Source organism: Haliotis rufescens, unplaced genomic scaffold, assembly GCF_023055435.1.
Source record: "Haliotis rufescens isolate VD_foot unplaced genomic scaffold, xgHalRufe1.0.p SCAF_5, whole genome shotgun sequence".
NCBI classification, from domain to species: Eukaryota; Metazoa; Mollusca; class Gastropoda; order Lepetellida; family Haliotidae; genus Haliotis; species Haliotis rufescens.
Genome location: NW_025964223.1, coordinates 38,808,713 through 38,822,048, shown reverse-complemented (window position 1 = coordinate 38,822,048; position 13,336 = coordinate 38,808,713). Strand labels below are relative to the sequence as shown.

At 39.6% G+C, this 13,336-nt stretch overlaps 1 protein-coding gene across 1 annotated transcript; it reads left to right on the top strand.

Moving 5' to 3' along the window:
* The first annotated feature begins 3,634 nt into the window (after window positions 1–3,634).
* LOC125373214 lies at window positions 3,635–9,308 on the top strand. Its single transcript, XM_048384204.1, has 5 exons — window positions 3,635–3,766; window positions 5,582–5,726; window positions 6,185–6,307; window positions 7,221–7,289; window positions 9,176–9,308. The coding sequence occupies exons 1-5, from the start codon at window positions 3,734–3,736 to the stop codon at window positions 9,220–9,222; spliced, it is 417 nt and encodes a 138-aa protein (XP_048240161.1). The 5' UTR covers window positions 3,635–3,733; the 3' UTR covers window positions 9,223–9,308.
* The last annotated feature ends 4,028 nt before the right edge of the window (window positions 9,309–13,336 follow it).

Below are 13,336 nucleotides of genomic sequence, written 5' to 3'. Positions count from 1 at the left end.
CTCAATTAAATGAGCAAAACTATCCGTTTCTGGACATTTGAGAGCTGCCTAGATATGCACGTTTCGTTTTATTATTCTGCAATCCATTTTTAGTATTACCCGCTGGCCCGGCCCGGCCCGACTTTTCTTGGCCCGACTTTTAGGCAATCCCTGTCGTCTGTATTCATACTGTGTGATGCACGAGGAATACGTTCTCTGTCGCTGTTGCACGTGCACCAAGCTACGTCGCGAGCTAACATTTACAATGCATGGTACACGGCTCTTCATAATCTCGGTGTGTCCTGAACTATTATTTATTGATCTAATTGATTTAATTGATATAACTATAAACATGTTTGTAGGTAACCTGCTCTAACACAGAATATATACTTGCTTTTAAGCATTATGCAAAATTATGAAAATACTTAATAGTTAATTTCACACCATACCTTCATGTGCCGCCCTAGCTGAGGTTGACAATGACACGACCTCAGATCAAACAATGCGGGTTCGAACCCCGCCTGGCGACACATGTTTTCCGAAAAATTATGAAATTATTTACTTGTCAATAAATGTAAAAAAATAATTCCGTCTGTTCCAAGTTGAAGTCATTTAAATGTTGATTCAAGATAATGTATAGTTGACAAACAACTCTCCATTCCTGAAAAAAATGGAGTGTTCAAACAATAGAACGACGTCACAGCGATGACACAGGGGTTACCTGGCCCTGCACTACAGGTACCATCCGCCACTCACACGATTTGCCTAAAAGGAGAACTGTTTGTTTGTTGTCTGCCGCCGCACAGCAGTTCTCCTGCCATGCAACCAGACGCTCTGTGACGTAGTGGACCAGAAACTACAGTGACACGACAGCGCGTTTAGTGATTTCGTTGAAACTAAAAGCGATATATGTTAATTTTGAATTACGACTCACGTGTACAATTTCCGTTGCATCCCACTGAAAATCCAATGGAATCCACTGTTTTGTTTCTGTACACAGTCAACCACGTCATCGAGTCTGAACACTCGATCTATATAGTCGCCTCTTATTTCCAGACCCGTGAGGATCCGGGGTAGAATACATGTTTATGTTTTCAGCAACCCACGCTTGCCGTAAAAGGCGACTGTGCTTGTCGTAAGAGACGACTAACGGGATCGGGTGGTCAGGTTCGTTGACTTAGTTCATGCATTTCATCGTATCCCAGTTGCGTGGATTGATGCTCATGATGTCAATCACGGGATTGTCCGGTCAAGACTCGATTTTTTTCAGACCGCCGTCATATAGCTGGAATATTGCTGAGTGGGGCATTTAACAACAAACAAAAAAACAAATCTTATTTCCAGCACAAGTTGCGGGGGGGCTATTCCAACTCGGAATATATACAGGGTTCAACTGAGTACAAGAACATATGCAGAGACATCATGACTGAGTGAGTTAGTAAGGTTTAACGCCGCAAAACGCAATATTCTAGCAATATCACGGCGGGGGACACCAGAAAAGGGCTTCACACAATATACCAAAGTAGGGAATCTGGTCTTCGGCGTGACGATCGAACGCTTTAACCACTAGGCTACCCCACCGCCCTACAATGACTGAAGGTTCATGAAGTGCATTGTTGGCGAGATGAATGTTGACCAGTATCGTGAAGGATTGGTCCAGGATACAACCATCTGTTGAAGCTATCAGTGTCAGCATCAGCTGTAATGTTTGATGTACGAGAATTGTCTTTGACACGACAGTGTTCAATCAGACACTCCCTACACAATACCGTTAACCAAACAAAGACAGGGACCTACTCTACAGTCACATCTCACGTCGGTTGGAACGGCCAATAACACAACAGTTCGGAAAATCAATGACGACACCATGTGTTCGCGAAAAGGGTTAATCAGCACTTTGCTTAGTTTTGAAATACTTTGAGATTACCTGATTATAAGGATATGAGAAATAATTATTGTCTCATTAAACAGATTGATTGAATTTGATTTAATTTTATTTACAGCCCTTTGTAATTTTTCAATGGAAATGAAAACAGTCTCTTCATTACCATTCATTCATACTTTTGTTTTCAAATGTGATGCTGAAGCCTATTGTGAGCAGCATATATGTCTTGCACATGGTTATTGTGTTTCTGTCTGTCTGTCTGTCTGTCTGCAACTGGCATACATTATGTCACGCACTATACAGTATCAAATAAAGCACAAAAGATACCTGGGCGTTTAAGGCTCTCACACGATGTTATATAATGATCTTGAATATCCATTTTCATAACTTTCCTCACAAGCGAATGTTGACGGTCATCATACCATTACATTTATGTCCGATGGATACAGGAATCTGTTGAAGTCATCCATACTCGTTGGATTCACCAACGTCTGAGACCCGCATCACTTCGGGTTAGGGCTGTTGGGTAGCCTAGTGGTTAAAGCGTTCGCTCGTCAAGCCGAAGTCACGGGTTCGATTCCCCACATGGGTACAATTTGTGAAACCCATTTCTGATGTCTCCTGCCGTGATATTGCTGGAATATTGCTAAAAGCAGCGTAAAACCCTACTCGCTCACTCACTTCGGGATTTCCTCTCACATAAAAATGGTTATACAACTGACATACTGTTCAAAGTGTCGCTAGACTCTCACTCAGCCTTGTTTATGATTTTTATTAATGCCACCATTAGATACACACTTGTCTCAAATGAAAACTTGGTATCGTCTGAATTAACCAGATTATTATTTTCGCGAATAAATCAAACTGTAATTTGCTGAGGCAGTTTGTTAAAATACAGTTTTACGATTTGGTAATGAATGTATTCAGAAAAGAAAATGTCAATACAGTTATATATGTTATTTATCTGATTGAACTTCATGGAGAAAGCGGAGAAGTGTGTTTGTTTGTTGTTTAACGCCGCACTCAGCAATATTTCAGCCATATAGCGGCGGACTGTAAATAATCGAGTCTGGCAAGACAATCCGGTTATTGATGTCATGAGCATCGATCCACGCAATTGGGATCGATGACATGCATCAACCAAGCGGAGAAGAATTATCGTCGGAGGGAAAAGGTGCCTCTCCAAAACGAATTTGAAAAATAAAACCTAGTTCTCAGGTTTCGCTCAAAGAATTATATTTCATTGGCTAGTATTATCAATACATATGCCACTGAGTTATGAGCAACTGAAAAATGAGTGTACTCAGGTATTTCATAATTGATCCTAAACATGTTCCGGTGCCCCGTCCTTTGGTGACAGAATAGACTAAACAACTCTCATGCTCATTTGCTAGAAGGTGTACAATGTGAAATGACTACATTAAACAATATGAAATATTATGTCTGTAATATCATGTTTCATTTAATTAATACTCTATACATATATTTATGTGTAGAACATACATGTATGATATCTCGAAAGTCAATATGATATCATCTTTCTCAGGTCACACGTACGATGAGATAAATATTGGCATAGACCCTCAAACACATTTTTGTTTTTTAGTTTAAATACTTGTTTGAAAGTATTGCATTTTTATATATTCAGCTACATGTATGTGTAACAATATATCATTTCCAATTCAATAACAATATCATGTGATTGGAAGCGTCAATGGACGTGACAGCAACAGGAGGGTTTGTTTGTTAAAAGGAGAGTTTGTTATGTTTTCTGACACCTGTACGGAGAGGCGACACACGACCATAGTCGGATACATCGACAGCTTGTCTGCATCCTGAATCACATACGTATATAAGGAGACAGGTATAATGCAGATTTATCTCTTCATTCGATTCTACAAGGTGAGTTACTATGTTTATTTGGGGTACCCGTACGTCGACGTGTTTTGTAGTGTGTTAACCTGAAAGATTTCATTTCCAACAACGAAGGGCGAGTGTACATAACATAAGTCAATGTAGTTAACGTTGTAACGTGTTGTTCGTGGGTTTGTTATGGGTTTGTGAACTTCGAAACATTCAAGTGCCAAACAGGCAGTGTGGTTTGTATACTCCCCAGGGAGCTGAAGATGCTAGTATAGTGTCATGAACTTTTGACATACCCCTCAGTAGTGTGGAATATTGTGCTTTTTACATGGCCTAGTATACGTAGTAGTAATAGTAGTAGTAGTAATAGTAGCAGTAATAGTAGTAGTAGTAATAGTAGTAATAGTAATAGTAGTAGTAGTAGTAGTAGTTGTAGTAGTTGTAGTAGTAGTAGTAGTAGTAGTAGTAGTGGTAATAGTAGTAGTAGTGGTAGTAGTAGTAGTAGTGGTAATAGTAGTAGTAGTGGTAGTAGTAGTAGTAGTAGTAGTAGTAGTGGTAGTAATAGTAGTAGTAGTAGTAGTAGTAGTTGTAGTAGTAGTAGTAGTAGTAGTAGTAGTGGTAATAGTAGTAGTAGTGGTAGTAGTAGTAGTAGTAGTAGTAGTAGTGGTAGTAATAGTAGTAGTAGTAGTAGTAGTAGTTGTAGTAGTAGTAGTAGTAGTAGTAGTAGTAGTAGTAGTAGTAGTGGTGGTAGTAATAGTAGTAGTAGTAGTGGTAGTAGTAGTAGTAGTAGTTGTAGTAGTAGTAGTAGTAGTGGTAGTAGTAGTAGTAGTAGTAGTAGTAGTAGTAGTAGTAGTAGTAGTAGTAGTAGTAGTAGTAGTAGTAGTAGTAGTAGTAGTAGTAGTGGTAGTAGTAGTAGTAGTAGTAGTAGTAGTAGTAGTAGTAGTAGTAGTAGTGGTTGTAGTACATAAGGGTGCCATGACACTCAAGATCAACCATCTACTTGCCTACTCGTGCCCTTGTGTACATACTCCTTATAACCCGATGATAATAATGATTTATGATATATAATATTGTCTCTAAAATTCCTAATGTTAATATCAACGTGTGTATGCATCTCTAATATATATTGTTATCATAATATTATTATATAACACATTTATATATCGCAGGTATCCAGATACTAGTATCTGCTTAAATGCTGTTATATTTGTTCCCCGCCCAGTTTGCATGCCGGCTGTCATTGTCAACTCCCTTAGGAGTATACAGCCTAGGCTAGAGAGTTTTTACATCCACGTTGTACATCACATATCGGGTACCCATTCCCTGGCACATTTGAAATAAGTTACTTGCCCAGGGTGACACCACACGTTTTGTCACTTGTGTTTCTGGTCTATGTTCGTATGTTCGTGTTTCCACCAAATGGTCAACTACCATCAGACGAGTTGGTTATGTTGACTGCGTAGAGTGAATGTACTATACTCTAGGGGTGGTGATCACATTGTAAAGACCTGTAAACGTTGTTGATCCCAAGGCTAAATAACAACCCGTTCACTAGCGGAGAATCTAACGCCGGTATTCGTTTTGTCAAGTTGGCTGCCTTATCGCCCACTGTATACATGTAACCTGGTAATGCCGTCCCTGGAACATTTGCATGTGCAGTGATCACCCTCTTCCCATCCGCAAACAACCGCACTCCTCAAAACCCCCAGCCCTACCACCACGAAAATGGCAAGGAGTCAATGTAAGATGTGTGTGTCTATGTTGGGAAGCCATAGTTAAACTGATTATTATTTATCAGGTCTTCATGTTGTACAGGGCCTCGTAGCTCACCCCCGATATTGTTGATCTCCACAGATGCGTCTGGCGTTGTTGTTCCTAGTGGCAGTTCTGGTGCTGCAAGATGTCGACGCTCGTCGCCGATGGCTCAGGATTCGTATCCGAGTCCCAAGAGTTATCAGGGTTGTGCGCACAGTCCTGCCTATAGCAGAAGCCATTATAAGTAATGACATATTCATCATGAAGCTTATGACGTGTATTTGAAAATATGTTTTTGTTTTAAGTTTTGTCGTAAAATATGCCATAAATTAAACATGAATCGCATTTAGCGTAATTGGAAATCTGTGTATTATGTACACTACATATATTGAACACAGTTGACTCAATCAGGCCAGGCAAGGTCCAGATTATCATGATGAATTGTAAATTTCAAACTGTGACATTCTGTCCGAGTAGTTGAGATCATGACTGATACACACAATGTAGTGTGAACTGGTATTTTAAAGTAAGTGTGTTGGATGACTGGAATCACATTTGCTGGGATTGCCAGTTGATCCGAACCTGCACCCCTTTAACAATTTATCGGATCTGCATTGTGATCGTGTAAAGTGTCATTATTATAAAATTATTTACCGTATCTATTCATAAACATTATGTGAAAGACTCCTTCTTTTACACCAGAAGGAAAGCGTGACACTGAAAGTTATGATCTGAATGGGGACGGACAGATTGACCAATCAGAGGCAGAGAAGATATTCGAAGCTCGGGACGCTGAGGAGTTCTTGAGTTTGGCTGATACGGATGGTACGTACACATTCGTAGTCGTAGTCAGTAGCGTTATGGTGAGTGTATTATAAGTGGTAAGCTTATCACAAGGTATATACGGCCGCCCAGAGAGTACATCAAACTGTATTCCACGAGGGATACGCCGACAACGACTTACCTTACCGTCATGCTTATCATTTATCAGAATTTAAAAACAAACGGAGAGTAAGATGCGACGCTGTTTCCCAGTAAGTAGCTTGAGTTGAAGAGATTACAGAGTTATCACCAAAACGTATGTTGCCATGACAGCGGGGTATATTTTGTCCAGTTGTACACCACTGTAGCGGAATATATGAACATTTATCGTCATTGGTCAGATAAAATATTACTCATATATTTCTTTTACATGGAACCATCGAATAACACCGCATGATTTACAATTGTCTTACAGACATGATGGGTAAATGCCCCTTCAAGTACAAATATCACTTTTTGATTTACGTTCATGAACATAATTATCATATACCTATATACAATGTTTTCTGAAGTTGAGAAAGGGGATATTTTCATTGCAGTGAACATTACACTTTGACGGTTCCACATTGACAAGACAAAATAATGACAGATGGTCATTTATGGAATTAATATCGCTTCTTGTTGTTTGTTATTCTCTCGGAGATGTTTCGTTATGAGCTGTAAATTTCTCATTTGACTCGTCAATCGAGACTGTTCGTTTCGCAAAGCGCCATTTTGTTACTTGACCAGCAAGTATTTCTTCGTTTCTAACAGCGGTCCCGCAGCTTTCAAGAATATGTTTTGAACTCTGTTTAAAACTCGACACAGGAAATATCCTCTGTTTCATCAGTAACAAAACCCCAGTTCCGTATCTGTGGAACATACACGTTGATTTGAAGTGATGTAAAATTATTAATAATCTTATGTTTGACAAAAGGTGATGCCACCGTGAGTCTCGGTGAATTTGAAGAAAGCCTAAACAACATCTTGAAACTCACAGACAGGGGTATGTATTCATCTTGTTTCTGTATTAATGTCACGGATTAGGTATGCCTGGATTAAAATTTTACCTATGCTACCCTGGACATGCGGGTATCCCGGGAATCCCATCTAAGTTGTGATGTAATGATTTCTTACACACCTGTGGGTGAGAAACCCATTTTAGATAACTGGTATCAAACATATGTGTGAGATCGAACTCGTCCTTGTCTGCGAGTTTGTTTGTTATTATTAACAGTTACATTATCTGTTGTTATGTCAACGTTAACTTTTTTGGAGCCACAGCGATACATATGTCCTTCCTCTTCAACACCCACTTCGAAGACGAATAAAATTCCAAATACATCACGCAAACTAATATTCTTCACAGTTTCGAATTCCCCCTTCTGTTTATCATTTACTGTCATTTGGGGCAAAGTCAAATTACTGAAAGTGACCGCTGAAAAATTAGGTACATCGTAAATCTCGCCAAATCACAATTCACAGCGTTATTTACTATGTGCTTATAAATCTAAATATCGGATATTTACTCGAATAATTTAAGTAGAAAAATAGCATATTAGTGATCACGGGTATCAAATCATTCATGATAATTCTGAAACGTCGCAGATGAGCCTAGAATCCTTTAGAATGTTTTGGAAAAGGCACATACACTAACGCCGAAGTGTACGTTCTGCCATATTGTGTTTACAAAATGCCGGTTATGAGACGCCTACTCGATCAGGTATATTTCAAACTCAACTGCTATATATACATCCCTGAATTCCTCATACACTTTAGAAATAAATGACAAATGGACTTTGTCACCAATGCAAATTATCTAGATGAAATCATGGGAAATAAATTAGGTGTGGAAACGAACACTGTGCTCGGAAAACCGTACTTGCGGATATGTAAACAAAGTAATATTCAGATTTTATACTGTGTAGCATTTGTGGAGGTAATGTCGTCTAATTGTTGCATACTTTGGCTCGGTCACGCGTTTGAGAATATTCATGGGAAGAGTATCGTTGCATTAATTATGGAATTTCAAATATATACATTGCAATGATGTGGTGAATTCAACAGAAACCGTTAAAGTTTCCGTCCTGTGTGACGCCATGACTGACGCTAAATCACGCACAACGACGACGCTTTCGCTCGTTGGATACGTTTTGAAACAACTCGTTAAGTGTAAGATCAATGGTATCCGACAGACACTCGTGTAGTAATCCCCATTTTCCACAAAATCCTTCCAACACAAGAACTTGTTTCTCTACGGAGTGACCCCGATAGTTGTCGTGTGGTCCGCAATTCGCTGTGACCAGTTGATAAGCTCTGGCGTGACTCAGACCTGTAATTGTGGATGCCAATCACAGATTAGTCATGTGTATTTCGTGAGTTTACATCAAAGAAGTAAACGCCCCACATCAAGCTGACACGTCGTGATCTAACGGCAATCAAAATTCAATGTTTCACTGTGCAAGCTGAATCTACTGAAAAAAACATTTAGCATCAAACAAATATTTACCAGGAAGAATCGTACAATCGACCGACGTATCCACAACTCGGATAGATAAGGGTATACAGAAGTATCGTCCCATAATACATTATGCCGGGGATTGTACGTAACGTATAAGACCTGTTTCAACTAAAAATACCAATATTTAAGTTGTACACATGTAATTAAAAAAAATTATTGTCACATATATTACATATGCTTGTCGTAGGAGGCAACAAAATAGGTCGGCTGGGCAGGATAGGTGACTTGATCTGTTGCGTGTCATCGTACCCGTCGGCATGATTCCTAAAAAAAACAATACAGTCTGATGTGCTGACACTTATTCCTATAGGCTATACAATGACTTAAATGCCATAGAGTTATGACCACTTTATATGTTGATATCATTTCAGATGCTGACTTTGCGCGGTCTCTGGAAGAGTCTATGATGAGGGAATAGTTCCACGGTTCATGTTTCCTGCCTCGGTTAGCACATTGGGTGCACATGTGTAAACATCGGTCAATAAATTTGCATTGTTAAAACTATTGACTGTTTTGATCGTGTTTTGATTTTAACTTAAACTAAAATCTTGAAATAGTCAATTATCTGCGGGTTACTTGTGTTTGTCCAGTTCTATATTTAGTGTCAATTATGTTAATTCCTTCTGTCCTCTCGTCGTTCTGGTCGATGGAGATCACTTTACGTGCTTACACTTAAAACATCAATGACATAATTATATCTTATACAGATTGGAATTTTGTGCTAAACCGTGTAGAGATATTATTGTCAATGAAAGAGTCCTATATGTAACATGATGGCCAAATTGTTGGTTACGAGCCGAAGGTCCTAGTTTGAATCCAGAACTATAAACAAGTTTGGAAGTCATTTCTCATTTTGCCCTTCGTGATATGACTTTTGCTAAATGATTTTGAAATGCAAACTTCATCAAAATCATTATGTTGATGCTAGGGTTCGGATCAGTTCGTGGAGGAAGAGTGGTCGAATAATAATATACCAAGATCTTGTAACGTTATCTTCAACGTTCTGATATTTCTATCTACCGGAATAGATTACACCATTTCCAGACACTTTTCAAGATGATAGGGACAGAAAGTTTGTTAGTAACAGTTATGTACATCAACTTGGCAGGGGAACATGATCTATTAGGATATTACCTGATTCAAAGGGACATTATACAGTTTGGAATGAATTAAATAGCAGAAGCATAACTTAATTTTCACTTCCAGCCAGGGAAAACACTACCCCTAAGTTTTCAACCCAAACCTCGGAGGCGTGTTTTCCCCTATACATATAATTTGCTGAAGTTATGTGCATCTCATTCAACATGTCTTCCCACGCCCTGGGCGGTCGGATAGCCTGGTGGTTAAAGCGTTTGCTCGTCACGCCGAAGACCCGGGTTGAATCCCCGACATGGGTACAATGTGTGAAGCCCATTTCTGGTGACCCCCGCCGTGATATTACTGGAATATTGCTAAAAGCGGCGTAAAACCATACTCACTCACCCACTCTTCCCACGCCCTGAGGTTGTAGTTATTTGTGTGATGGTGGTTTCGTGTATACAATCAGAAAGATAAAGGAAGGAGAGGTTTATTGTACTGGAGATGCAGGATTCACTACGAAACATGTCAGCGACATACCGAAGCAAGAGGGAGCAAACTGTGCATGTCAGTTTATCAGCCGTGTTACCTAGTCACCACGACTGCTGTTATTATACGTATATGAGTGAGCAAGGTGTTTGGTTGTAATTATAAGAGTATATAACAGATTCTATATTGTAAGGAAACGGGCATAAACCTTGCGAAGTGCATCAAATTACACCATGAGAGAACATGAAAAGATTTGCAAAATATCAGTCGACGCCCAGATGGCGTGCACATGCTTTGCAATCCTTCATTCCACTGAAATCTGCATGTTGTCTAGTTCGGCTAAAGGGTGGAAACTTGACTTTGCATGGTCAGTTAACGCCCTTGCCTCGGGAAGATGCATGGTGATAGAAATTCATTATTTTTTATTAGCTCTGTGTAGACACGAGCATACATTTCTAGTTCTGCTCGGCTTGCCCAGGTCTGTGTTATTTTGCGGACACCTACAGAATATTAAATGTACATGCAGGAACAAGTGGAGAGATGTTGATGATATTCACCTATTATGGGATGTTTCGGGTAATTACAACGAGTATCTCAAATAACAGTTTGCGAATATAAAAGGAAGCGATGATTAGAATTATTTAAAGGAATAGTATTATGAGTTTTGAGTTGATGAGTTTCTGAAATATGAAACGCCAATGCCAGAGAATAATCAGTGTCGATTACGTAGAGGGGAATGTTCGAGTGACTCTCCATTCCTTAAAAATAATGGAGCAGAGGCACCGGAGGGGCCGAGGACCATTGTTTTTAAAGAATGGAGAGTTACGAGGAAATTCCCCTACTTAAAACTCATCCCTACTTTTACACTTTGACAAAATATTCTGTTGTGGAAAATATTTGAAAAATAAACCAGAACTCTTTGTCGTCTGTATTTATACTGTGTGATGCACGAGGAATACGTTCTCTGTCGCTGTTGCACGTGCACCAAGCTACGTCGCGAGCTAACATTTACAATGCATGGTACACGGCTCTTCATAATCTCGGTGTGTCCTGAACTATTATTTATTGATCTAATTGATTTAATTGATATAACTATAAACATTTTTGTAGGTAACCTGCTCTAACACAGAATATATACTAGCTTTTAAGCATTATGCAAAATTATGAAAATATTTATTAGTTAATTTCACACCATACCTTCATGTGCCGCCCTAGCTGAGGTTGACAATGACACGACCTCAGATCAAACAATGCGGATTCGAACCCCGCCTGGCGACACATGTTTTCCGAAAAAATGAAATTATTCACTTGTCAATAAATGTAAAAAAATAGTTCCGTCTGTTCCAAGTTGAAGTCATTTAAATGTTGATTCAAGATAATGTATAGTTGACAAACAACTCTCCATTCCTGAAAAAAATGGAGTGTTCAAACAATAGAACGACGTCACAGCGATGACACAGGTGTTACCTGGCCCTGCACTACAGGTACCACCCGCCACTCACACGATTTGCCTAAAAGGAGAACTGTTTGTTTGTTGTCTGCCGCCGCACAGCAGTTCTCCCGCCATGCAACCAGACGCTCTGTGACGTAGTGGACCAGAAACTACAGTGACACGACAGCGCGTTTAGTGATTTCGTTGAAACTAAAAGCGATATATGTTAATTTTGAATTACGTCTCACGTGTACAATTTCCGTTGCATCCCACTGAAAATCCAATGGAATCCACTGTTTTGTTTCTGTACACAGTCAACCACGTCATCGAGTCTGACCACTCGATCTATATAGTCGCCTTTTATTTCCAGACCCGTGAGGATCCGGGGTAGAATACATGTTTATGTTTTCAGCAACCCATGCTTGCCGTAAAAGGCGACTGTGCTTGTCGTAAGAGACGACTAACGGGATCGGGTGGTCAGGTTCGTTGACTTAGTTCATGCATGTCATCGTATCCCAGTTGCGTGGATTGATGCTCATGATGTCCGGTCCAGACTCGATTTTTTTCAGACCGCCGTCATATAGCTGGAATATTGCTGAGTGGGGCATTTAACAACAAACAAAAAAAACAAATCTTATTTCCAGCACAAGTTGCGGGGGGCTATTCCAACTCGGAATATATACAGGGTTCAACTGAGTACAAGAACATATGCAGAGACATCATGACTGAGTGAGTTAGTAAGGTTTTACGCCGCAAAACGCAATATTCTAGCAATATCACGGCGGGGGACACCAGAAAAGGGCTTCACACAATATACCAAAGTAGGGAATCTGGTCTTCGGCGTGACGATCGAACGCTTTAACCACTAGGCTACCCCACCGCCCTACAATGACTGAAGGTTCATGAAGTGCATTGTTGGCGAGATGAATGTTGACCAGTATTGTGAAGGATTGGTCCAGGATACAACCATCTGTTGAACCTATAAGTGTCAGCATCAGCTGTAATGTTTGATGTACGAGAATTGTCTTTGACACGACAGTGTTCAATCAGACACTCCCTACACAATACCGTTAACCAAACAAAGACAGGGACCTACTCTACAGTCACATCTCACGTCGGTTGGAACGGCCAATAACACAACAGTTCGGAAAATCAATGACGACACCATGTGTTCGCGAAAAGGGTTAATCAGCACTTTGCTTAGTTTTGAAATACTTTGAGATTACCTGATTATAAGGATATGAGAAATAATTATTGTCTCATTAAACAGATTGATTGAATTTGATTTAATTTTATTTACAGCCCTTTGTAATTTTTCAATGGAAATGGATATTCAAGATCATTATATAACATCGTGTGAGAGCCCTTAAACGCCCAGGTATCTTTTGTGCTTTATTTGATACTGTATAGTGCGTGACATAATGTATGCCAGTTGCAGACAGACAGACAGACAGACAGAAACACAATAACCATGTGCAAGACATATATGCTGCTCACAATAGGCTTCAGCATCACATTTGAAAACAAAAGTATG

Bases quoted from the DNA above. Each gene is read 5' to 3' on its own strand.
- LOC125373214 (XM_048384204.1), top strand. From the start codon at position 3,734: ATGCAGATTTATCTCTTCATTCGATTCTACAAG. The intron at 5,727-6,184 runs GTAATGACATAT...CTTTTACACCAG, and splicing joins TATAGCAGAAGCCATTATAA to AAGGAAAGCGTGACACTGAA. The intron at 6,308-7,220 runs GTACGTACACAT...GTTTGACAAAAG, and splicing joins GAGTTTGGCTGATACGGATG to GTGATGCCACCGTGAGTCTC.